At 28.7% G+C, this 12784-nt stretch overlaps 1 protein-coding gene across 1 annotated transcript in view; it reads left to right on the top strand.

Annotated features, from left to right (window-relative positions):
* Positions 1-324: 324 nt before the first annotated feature.
* Positions 325-12784, top strand: part of LOC105369050 (low density lipoprotein receptor adapter protein 1) — a 71574-nt gene continuing 59114 nt past the window's right edge. Inside the window, exon 1 of the mRNA XM_011508292.1 lies at positions 325-413. Coding sequence (XP_011506594.1) covers positions 368-413 — 46 coding nt within the window. The 5' untranslated portion in view covers positions 325-367. The remainder of the gene's footprint in view (positions 414-12784) is intronic.

Below are 12784 nucleotides of genomic sequence, written 5' to 3'. Positions count from 1 at the left end.
GGTGGTGGCGATCATCTGTGAGTGGGGGGTGGTTGCGCGAAGGATGCGCAAACGCCGTACTACATCGTCGTCGGGGTTGAGCCAAACAGCAGCCTCCGGCGGCTTTCAGAGCGCGTCCGTCCGCGTCCTCGTACAGCTAGTGAATTTGCAGGTCATTGTCGCCTCCGTCGCTTCCACCACCGCCGCCTCCACCACCGCTGCCGCCTTCATCACCACCACTCCCGCCACCTCGTTGTTCGTCTTCCCTTCCTCCACCACCGCTAGTCCCATCACTCCCCCTTCCCTCGTCCTGCCCAAAGCATCGCGAGTCAAGAGAGGCTTGAAAGTAAGGAGTGGCGTCCTCGAGGACACGCGCGAGCAGCTGGACATGTCATTCTTCAGAGGTCTCTGGAAGAGTAACTCCAAGCACAAAAGTAAGTGGATGATGAGCGCGTGGAATATCGGCGGGTAAAATGACTAAGTACTCGGGCAGAGGGTAGTACACTCGTTAAGCTCCATTCCGTTTCAATAACTCAAAGAAATGTTTACAGATTTGTTAGCCATTGCCATTGCCAATACATTGCCAGCTTAATAAAATCATAATCGGAATTTTTATTGGTATTTTGAAAAACGCCGAAATTTGCCAAGATATTCTATGTATTTTTTTCGGATTATCAAATGTTTATATCAATCGGTATAATAATTCGGCATCAATATACGAATGGACTTACGTATTGTAATTGAAATGATATTAATAAAGTAATCGTTATTTGTTGGATAATGATCGTTTAGTACAATTTCCAGTACGTCAATTATATATTTACTTGCGAATTTCGTCCCTTAATTTTAAAGTCTTTTGGGAGATATAATGTACATGTGGATACAAAATTTATATTTTTCTAACTGTATTAAACGTGTATCGATAAACTTTACTTATATGAAAATAAAAATATTCTCAACTCCCAGTTCAGAAATAAATTAAACTCTATTAAAAAATCGAAATAATTGTTAGATAAAGTTCTCACCAATCTCATCTTAATTAAAAAATTTAATTTTAATTATATGTCAATCTAAACGCAATGATTAATCGAGCAAATTAATTTTTGTTTTATGCTAAATTTAATGAATTCGTACAGATTTCTCAGCATGAAAAATCAGTAAAAAAGTAACTGTGAATGAAATCTTTGTCAGATATTAATAAACTAAAGTTGACATTAATATTATAAAATATAATATATAAATGAGTAGAATTATTTATTTCTTAATTTTTCTACAATATGTTTAGTACTAAAATTTTAATATTATTGTCTGAATAAATCACTTTTAATCAATGCATTGAATTTAATATTCATATTTTTTTTATACTGACTTTTACTTATGTATATTGATTTTATTCTTATAAATTAATTAACATTATGATATATAACAATTTCTGATAAGACAACAATATTTCAGCTTTTTGATAAATTAAATTCATTACAGATATTTAATATTAAGTTCATCCTATTTCAAATACATTCATATCAATAATGTAAAAAAACTATTAATAGAACGAATTATTTGCATTTTTAAATGTCCAATTTCTAATGGAATCTTACCAATTTTATCTTTTATAGTAATTAGTCATGAAATTAATACGCCGAACGCTAATGAAATGAAACTTTTTAAATTTATTTATTTGATTTATCCGATTATCACGGACAATAAAATAGTAAAATATACCTTCCTGTCGATTTAAAAAAATATACTTCTTAAATTCTAAATGTAAGAAAAGTTAAGACATAAAAATATTTCATTGCTATAAAGCTAACGAGAATACTATAAAAATTATGCTAATTTATTGAATATGTAGTAAAATTTATTGCTGACATTTTCAAAGCAATAAAATTGTTATTTACTTGTAATTTTGAAAGATGAATATTAACGTCAAGAATGCAAATGATTTAACTTTAAATCTAAATACATCAAATTTTAATCTACATTCAACTATTTCATCGCAAAGAAAGTTTTGCTTTAATACAAACATTAAATTTAACTCGATATTGTTTTTTTAAATTAAAAGAATTTATATTGAATATTCAACTATATCAAAGCTAATCTGCAATTATATTGCAATGCAATGAGAATTTTGTTAACTCCATAGATATTTATAAATCACATAAAATTTCTAAATTCACGTAGCCAATAAGTTTAAACCGTTTCAATATTTTTAAGATTTTGCTGTAATTCCTAAAGCATAATGACAAGTATTACATCAGTTGAGGATAAATAATGTTATGTAATAATGAATACACGTACGTATATATATATATATATATATATATATACATGAAATAAAAAATACAATTAAATTCAAATTGTGTAAATAAATTTATCGCTCACTCACTACAAATCAACGTATACAAGACCCTTGTATAGTATTGACATTTCACGCATGAATTTCCATGAAAAAAGTATTGCTTAAAGGACGAAACTTCACCATAAGTATATATGTGTTCATTGAGATCGAAATCTTTCTCCCTAAAAATGGAAAATGTATTACTGCGCGTTTTACTTGAATACATGCCCACGCGCGGGCCCGTACATGTAAACACATAATTTACTTATTAAGAAAATGATATTCATACGATATTAAAAAAAAGGATTAATACTTTAAAATAGATAATTTCGTATTGTTATTTCGTTTAAAAGATATTTTGGCAATAATGGTTCAGTGGCGTGGGTAATTATAATTATAAATGTGCATTTTGCATCGAGACAGTAGAGTGATGATACGCAAAGGATAAAATCATACAGTGCATAGGCAAAATAATTATATTTAAAGCAATAATTATATTTTTCAAAATTTGATATATATTTAAATTGTATTTAATCAAGTAATTAATGTTTATAGTTTAAACCAACGACTGAGTTTGCTTATAAGCTTTTCCTCTAAAATAAATTTCAATTCAGATTTTGATACATGAGATAATCAATCTCTAATTTTAAGTTTCATTCTTTAAACAAATTTTTAGGGAATATTTTTAAAGTGAAGCAAGTCTGTCATTAGCATTGCTTATTCTTCCATTCGAGTACTCTATTCGTAGAGATTCTCAATGGAATTAATTCATCTCAAAAAATGATATCATACACGTAAGAAGAAATTCTTTGATAATATTTAGATTGTTCTACTAGTCGTATTCTAATACAACTTCTTCGAACAATAAGTGTTTCCTTTCTCTACACGGTCATTTTAAATAACGAACATCAATGTTGCATCGGACAAGTTTAAAAGGAAGAGGGGAAGAAAATTTTGTAGAATTGTGCTCAAAATCGTTTAACTTTGATTTTGGTCTCTTATTATCATTGACGTAAGAAATTTGACGAAAAATATTCTAATGTCATCGATTACTTAATAAAAATTAATTCTAATGTTTATGTTTTTATCGGTCCTTAATAAATAAACGGTTAAAAAAAAAACACGAATACATAATTATCATATAACAATCACCTAGAAGAATCTATGAAAGAAGCATATAATCCAAACGTACTGGAATTAATTATAGCATAATTATCTATTATTTTACCTAAATATCGACAATACATTTAATTGCAAAAGTATTTAATTACTATGTATAGAATAAAATTAAATTGTATTAGTTTCAATATGCGGAATGACTATTTTTCTCGTAGAATGATAAAGCAAAACAAAACAAAATAAAAATTATTAGTCAATGGTATATTTAGATTTAATAGTTTTTAATACAATTTTTAAAAATAACAAGAATTATTGGAGTATCGATTACAAAAATAAATACAAAGCATGTATTCAAAAATATATGAGCAACGTTGAAATATCGACAAAAATTCAGATTGTAATGCATAGCTAAAATGTTATTATTATTGTTGGTATTGAACACTATTCTTGTTTTTCAAAGACTTTGATTTTCTACTCATGACATATTAAATCTATATTTATTGCGCACAATTTAATAATAATTAAATTAGTAAAGTATACTTTATAATAATTGTACGAAAGTAACAATGATTAACGGATTTTTAACTATCTATAAAATTAATTTTAATTTGTTTGATATATTAAGCGTTAAAAAGATTGAAGTAAACAAATTATTTTTCCTTGTACTTTATAAATAAAAATTTCTATGAAAGCATTACATTAAATGTACGTATTATTAAACTTAAGATTATTAGATATTTGCAATAAAAGAACAGCGATGAAGAAAATGTTCTATTGTTCAGTCGAACGAGTTCAGGTTATAAAGTCGTATTATTTATCTTTATTTAGCTAGCATAGAGAAAGAAAGAAGAAGAAAAAAAGGGAAAAAAATTGGTAATGGACATTGTCCTAGTGTCGAGGACGTTTAAATCACTAGTAATATTTAAAATAAGTTTATTGCTTTGTTTTGTTTTGTTTTATATTATAAATCATACATTCTTCGACAATTTTATAACAAACAAAATTGTATTTCATTTATTCGATCAGCGGCAAGATTGTTTTTGAAATATATTTTCTCGACATTAGTATTCCAACATTATTTTATATTACGGTAAACCGTAAGGTCTAAGAAAATTTTAAAACTGAACATTTTTCTCCCCTTTAATGATGACTTAGTGGTGTATCTCAAAATGTAAACCATAACGCTTAATCTACATATAGATGTTAGAAAAATAAGGAAAATATGAAGTTCTTTAGAAAGATTATTATTTGACGGGAAAATGTTGAAATATCGTTGTTACACGTGCAAGTAGAATTATGAAATTGCCTCGTACATTAATTTTCCTCCCATATTATCCAACGAGTTCATAAATAATATATATTAGTTCGCAATAGCTGTGAATTTTGGGAAGGAATCGCGACTTCTAAATTAATTAATTACACTTCATTAGGTCGCTAAGCTCTCGGGACAAGAGGGTGAAGGGAAAAGTTGTTTACACTGTTGTTATATAAGTGGGCAGTTAGTGAAAGAGATGCCGGATCGAGTACCATTGAGCATTGCGAGAATTAAAATGGACATCGGATGAATTTAGTAAGAGGCGAGCAGGTGGCGCGTGATCGTATTAAGGAAGCGTTAAGCAAAGGTACTGTGATATTAGCATATCATAGGTCAAAGTCGCGATGCAACCGCAGGTACGCGGAAGAGTAATTTCAGAATATGGACTCATCAGCGGTTCTAGGCTGGTCAAACAGACATTTTCCTAAGGGCAAAGATATAAAGAGAGTTTCGTAGAATATTCCCGCAGACGGCACGTACGGTCACCCGAGCGGGGCGAAGACGAGCGACGACGTGACTTACAGGGGTTACTCGGGGGAGTGGGATTAGTCGGGAGTTAAGGAATAGGATGGAGGAGATCGCGAAGCGCATTAGAAGTGCTCCAAATGTCATAGGCTCGGGTGCTCGAGGCAGCCAACCTGCCGCACTCGCTCCCATCCTAGTTCCTATGGCAATTGCCAGGTTGCCAGTTAATCGCTTTCCGTTCTATCGATACTGCGAACTCCTGGATACTGTGAACATTTATGTGATTCCGACCGCAGGGGCACAACTTGCTTGGTCATTGAAATTTGTCGAATTCGGATGGCAAGAGCGCGGATTAGTCTGTCTTTACCTCTCGTGTCTTCCCGTCAGATTGACCTACGCGAGTCTCCATTGTTTAATCGGATGTGCATCTGTGCGCAAGAATAACGAGCCCGGCACCTTGTGTCTTCGTTAAATTCACTGACATTATACTCTTAATAAATGATATACTGTCTAATGGGCGAAATTTCTTATACGAAGATCGGAGATAAATAGTGCATTAGACAAAGAGACGGAAAGTCAAAATTACTAAAGAAACTGCGAATATTGCCGAATTACGTATGCCATTGTCATTGCAGCGCAGTTGATGCTGTAATTTAAATTGCCTTTGAACAGAATGAGTATGAATTTGAAAAATTTATGCTATAACTGTGCGGGCTTGTCCTGCAAGAATTCATAAATCTCAAATGTCAGCTTTTCTTATTAGCAATTCAAATGTCATCATGAGTTCATTTTTCTATAGTAAAATTTGTACAAAACACTTCAAACTCTGCGACTTCTTGTGAATTTTGAAAATATGCTTTACTTATTTTTCTTACACTGTATACAAAATACACATGTATCCTGGAATCTTTTATTTATCAGGCTTTAAGTATTCAAAGCAACTAGAGATAATACAAACTTGAACGATTTATTTTAAAAATAAAATTTATAATTTAATACATACTCTTTTCGAAGTACAGAACATAAATTATTTCATGATATTTCAACGACATAGTAATCTATTTTCCTTGTAATAGATTTTTAAAACATAATATACAATATCGCTTAAGCTGAAATAATTGTTTATTTTATGAAACGTTATCGACAAATTTTCCTTTTCTTAAACTATATTATTATTATACTGAAACTATTTATTATTATATTAGAAAATAAGTAATACCGAAAGAAATATATGTATTAATGAAATTTACATGCATAAGTTGCATAAAAGATGTATAATTGTGATCGGCGAGTAATACGAAATGGAAATAGATATTCTTCGAAATAAAATTATAATCGTACTTGGAACAGTGATAAATATATACAAACTATTCCAGTATAGTAAGGATAATTAATGTAAGTAGATTAAATTAAATATGAAATACAAGAATGGAATCACAAATAACAAAAAAGCTGACAAATTAATAAGTCTAAAAAAAATGCAAAATTATATGAATAAATTACGAAAAAACTTCCGTTAAAATTAACAATAGCAAAATATGAGCATATGTAATTTACAAAATCGTTGGAATATTGAGAGAAACGATATACTATATAATTAAATAGATTAAATAAAATAAAATAAAATTAAATTAAATTAAAAAGATATAGAATTAAATAACGAAATATAAAATTAAAAATGTGAGAAAAAGGAATTTAAGCAGGAAGCTCTAATTTATTATCCAGTATCGTTAGATTAAAAAAATCTCTCCATCTTCACATATAATAAAAGAAATTCGCTTACTAAAATGATTTAGAAATGAAAGTTTAATGTAATATATGTGATATGACCAGTTGAGATACTTCGAAAATATTGTTCAAATACATCAAGTGAAATATAATTAAATTTATGTCTTTTTAATGTATTTATAAAGAGTATATATTTTATTATATTTAACTTTTCTACTATAATATACTATGAAGTGTATTATAAAATCTATTATTTGTTTTTTTTTTGTTTTTGAAATGCGTAGCTGCTAGGAAAGCGCAGCGTCACGATACTTACTTATTTAATCTTACTTTATAGAATATATAAAGTATTTAAAGTTATTTTAGTATAAGCGATAGAACGAAATCAAATGATGCATCTTTAGTATTACAGTATACAATGTACTATGCAAATAAATAAATGTATTTTAAGAAAAGTTCAACATTCGTTCGTTACATTGTACCTCTCGCAATTTTTTAATTAGCTCATGCACCAGCGTACAACAAAATATTTCAGTAAACTATGTACGAATAATGTTAATTGCGCTATATTAAATCTAAGTATTAAAAGCCTATGCATCTATTATGGTTATTAAACACATTTAAATTGCTTTCAATGTATAAAAAAATGCTTTTACTTATATCGAGACTTTGATTGAAGTATACGCATACCACTAAGATTTTCTTCGACAGTTTTTAAATGCAGTATGAGACAATGGTAAAGTAGAATAAATTTGCAAATTATATGAAATATCTATACAATTATAATAAAATATAAGATAATTAGATTATCACTTATTAAAATATATTGTTGAAGTTTTTATTTCACGTTACCTTCAATAATATATCGTAAAAAGCTAATTTACAAAATATTAATAGGAGAATTAGAATTATAATGCTTTTATAGTGTATCGAGCAATTTCATTTATTGTGAATTTACATTTTTTTTTTTTTTTTTTTTTTTTTTTTTTTTTTACTATTTAAGCTCGTTCATCACTATCAACTAATATAAACTTATGAATAACTAAAAATATATGAAGTTATATCTATGGTTCAATTTTTGATAAAATTTTATACATTCATGCACTTTTTATGTTTTTTTTTATTTTTTTTTTTTTTTTGGGTTAAAAGAATTATCTCCGATGCAGAGTAGAATATTGAAAATAAGTTCTTGAGTCAATATTTCAATATTAAAGATTAATTATCACTCTACTGTGTGTGTGTGTGTGTGTGTGTGTGTGTGTGTGTGTGTGTGTGTGTGTGTGTGTGTGGGTGTGTGTGTGTAATTATTCGTCATTTATTTTACAAACCCTAAATTTAGATCCAGCTTTACTTCATTAATACGTACTTTATCATTCAAATTTTAATCTCATAATATTTAGAAACCATGAATTTTTAACATCTAATTTATTTAAAATAAATTACAAATCTATTTCATCATTAATTTTATCCGTTTAATATTAATGATGAATAATAATTTTTTATATATCACTAGCTTATGAAGTGCAAGTTTAAATACATAAAAAAAATATTACTAATATTTTCTATAATATTATATTATATTATTTGACGGTTTGAAAAAGATTAAAAAGAAAAAAAAAAGCCCCATCAATTATTAAGAATTTTTGGTAAGTATATGAATATTTTTATTAAAATGAAATGGAAAATTCTACTAGAATAGCATTTCATATAATCGATAGTTAATTTTGATGATGAAATTATCTTTTAATTGCAATTATCTGCTCGAATGTATATCCGATTATTCATTATTTGTACATTTTTCGGATAAATTATCTTTATCCATGATTAGCAATCTGATTGGCCTAGTTAATATTTTGAATTTATATATTATTATTTAGTTTATGTTAACAAAAAAAGATTGAGAAAATATTTTATCCGAAATGAAGTAATTGTTTCTTCATTCTGATTTATTGTCTCAATTTTTAAGACATAATTAGTTCTTATATCATTATTATGGATTAAATTAATGTTTTAAGTCTAAAAATAATAAAGCTATTTTAAATTTAAAGTGATCTTACTTAATATTTACTTCAATATGCCTATATTCAAAAAAATATTTAATATATAGAACGAAAGTAATAAGCTATTACATTAAAGAATCAAACTAATTCGTGAAAGATAAAATTATACATTACAAGGATAATTTATTGATACTAATGATTTTAGCAATGATTGATATAATTTTTATTTATAAATAAATTAACAATGAACAATAAATGACTTAATTAATATATTAGGTAATTATTAGGTATGTATGTATTATTGCAATTTATGTATGTACAAAACGAAATGTTTGACAATGACATAACAGTAATATACATCCAATTAGAATAATTGTTTAAAATTAAGCTAACGCCTTTAATAATAAAAAAAAAATACTTATAATAATAAAAAAATATTTAAAAAATACACAAAAAAAATTCTTAGGAATATTTTGATCTTTTTTTTTAACTATTCATTACTCTTGCAAATCTAAATATATTCCATTCAAGTTTAATGGCTTTTTAGAAAATTTATCAAATCTTATGGAAAAACATAATTTAAACATAATTTATTTGAATTCAATTGAATATAATACTCCATCATCTTGAGTATAGAGAATATATAATATATATATATATATATATATATATATATATAATATACATAATACATATAATATTCATGTTATTCTGTTTTACTCTGTTTTATAACACAATATATAATTTAATATCAGATTATTATTTCTGTAGAAAAATCGTTATATATTTAAGGTTTACGTGAATAATGATTTCGTTACTAGTAATAAATAATTAAAAATGTACTATTGGAAGTTTTAGAATATATTGTAATTTGCAAATTTACAGCATGATAAAAAAATATTGAAAAATATGTGTTCTTAACAACGCTAACTCATTGGAAGCTTCGTTAAGTTAAAAAAAAAAAAAGTAATGTTAATGAGAAGGATTGTCTCGATCGGATAACTAACTTTTCAAAATGTGTGTGATTAAACTAGAAATGATTTGTGTGTATGCGTACGTGCGAGCGTGCGCACGCGTAAGTATACCCATCTATATCAATAAGATAAAGATATTTTAAGTTTCATAAAAAGCCAATTTCAGGATTAAAAGAGATTAAAATAGTCAATGAATAGGTTAGAATATCGGCAATCCTTAATTTTCTCGATATTTGACGAAAACTTTTTCCCGCCTGATTTCGACTAAAAAAACCTCTCCGTAAAGTTTCAACGAAATCGCAGCGGCGATAGTTGGAGCAAGTTTCCGGGCAGTTGGATAAAGACTGTGAGGGGAGGGGGCGCCAAGCTTCCAAAGTATTCGTAGTTCTAATCTGCGAAGCTATGAGCTCACGTACGCAGTCGACGATCTGATCGTTCAACAACAAGTGAACGCTCCCTCGCGAGTTCGAGACCAATTTTTTTGCCGAGCAATAAGGTCAGTGCAATATCTTAGATAAACGTGCGAAGGAATTTAAAGGTACGACGACGGCGGTGGCGGTGGTGGCGGCGGCGACGCCAAACGCCAAACGTTTGTCATTTGATTTTGCGCCTTTTTCCCTTCCATTGGCATTGCACGTTAATGCCAACTTCTAAACTGTTACCACGAATATCCGGTCGAGCATTACATTTATGATGGCTTCTTTTCAATTTTCCCTGGCTAACGTGTCCGCGTCGATACGCTTACGTCTTTCGCGGGTGCTTAATTTACCAAAACGTAAAGAAACCGTTGGATATCAAATTTTATATTTGGCAAATGGGCGACCGAGGCGGAAATATGTCCAGTGATCATAATGCCGCGATAAAATGTCCACTGATTTTTATTGCGCTCGTAAAATTGGTTAATAGGGTAGTATGCCTCACTACTGATCACCTGAGCGAAAATGCTTACGCTTTTACTTATTGCTTGATCGTCACATCGCTAACATCGTCCTTTATCCTATTAATCCATTTTATGAGCATAATGAAATACATTTACGTTCGATTAAATCATTATCAATGAATTGACTGTTTATACTCTCCATATTTACAGAGTTATTAAATTTTATATGTTCATAAATACTATTTATAACCGAATACAATCGTCTCTATTTATTTATAGTCTACATATATACTTTATATATATAATATCGGATTTTTTAGTACAGTTTATTTTAAATAATTTCAAATCTAATCCAATTGTAGATATTCAAATACAAAACGGAAGTGCAATATTTATAAATAGAATAGATAGATAGAAATCATTAGGCATTTTAAAAATAAAAGTATTGATAAATAATCGTTAGCCTTCGAATGATTCGAATAAGAAATTTTACAACGTGTCAATCCAATGGAAGATAATCATGGAAAATTTCATATCTTTACGTTATGTTCACCGTGAATCATCCGCTCGAACTTTTAAAGCTTTCACACAGAAGTTATTATCCTTATCGTATTTCATTGGTTATATCCTTGTTCTTTCATACCTTTGTATCAAATTTTTTTATTTCGCTTTTTTCTCATTTATTTATTATATATGTATATATACACGTAAATGTTTGATTCTTGTTTTTCTAGTTTAACTTTGATGTTTCTTTTAAGAAACGTGTGAGTAAAGTAAGATGCAAATTCGTTTTACCAAGCGAAGAAAAAAAAGCTACAACTACTGATGTTCTAACTTTTAATAAAATTATAGGATAAACTCGAGTGAAGGTACGAATACAAAATAAGAGAAAACGATCGAATTTAAATATGAACGACATTAGCTTACATTTAAGAAGATCCTTTAAAACTTCTTTTAAGGTTTACCAAGCTTATTTATCGAAGATAAGGGTTGTTTAGAAAATAAATGATTCAAAGCTATGATTACTTTAGTGTAAATACAGAAGTTATTTATTAATACTAGAGATGTAAACATACATCTGAAAGTTTTTTTGCTCCTGTAATGTTACATGAATAGAACAACCATAAACAGACCCACAAGAAATATTGTAAAAAAAAAACCAAACAAGAAATACAAATATTTTATATTATTTGGTCAATATTCCTCCAAGTATTATCCTTAAAGTTCTCTCTGCAATAATATTTTAACAAAACTGTATAAATTATAGAAACGTCTAATTAATTCGGTACAGAAAATTGTACTTAGTATTATTATACGATCATTTGGAAAATTATGAAATTTTATTTAGTGCTTTCTAATTGGATTGGCCAATGCAGTTTATTTATAATCGCCTAATTAATAACACAACGTGCTCCGCATTAATTATGACTGTCATAAAACTGAAAATATATGATTTTTATGCTTCTTTTATCACTGGCCATTAAAAAACAACAACAAAAACAAAACGAAAAAACAAAAATAAAAAAAAACATGAAAAACGTCTTAACGAAGCTAATTAATTTAGAGTCCTAAATTAAAACAGATTAAAGTGTCTTCGAGGAACAAATCAGCAATTTATGAAAAAGTAGTTCTGGGTGATCTGCGCAAGAGCACATCAAATTTTCCGTAAATGCTATTGTCCATTATTTGCCAAAACAAATACATTTATAAAACGCATAAACTCGAGACTAGCGCAAACGCATCGAGGATATTGTGAAAAAAGGCTAAGCTTATCGAACCGCGCACCGCCACGTTGCAAATGCCTTTAGTAACAACACATTCTACCTATTTTAATAAAAAGCTGCGACGAATGAGACAGGGGAATAGAAAGAGTCGAAGAAGGAAGAACGACAGTTCGTCGTCGTTCATGCTCGGCTTGGCCTGTTATAAATTTGCAGAGTCGAGCATCCGAATCATTGGGCGCGCGTTCGTGACACCTGGCATTCC

Source organism: Ceratosolen solmsi, unplaced genomic scaffold (assembly GCF_000503995.2).
Source record: "Ceratosolen solmsi marchali unplaced genomic scaffold, CerSol_1.0 scaffold1, whole genome shotgun sequence".
Lineage (NCBI taxonomy): Eukaryota > Metazoa > Arthropoda > Insecta > Hymenoptera > Agaonidae > Ceratosolen > Ceratosolen solmsi.
The sequence above is the reverse complement of the archived record's forward strand: the minus strand, read 5'-3'. Positions and strand labels throughout refer to the sequence as shown.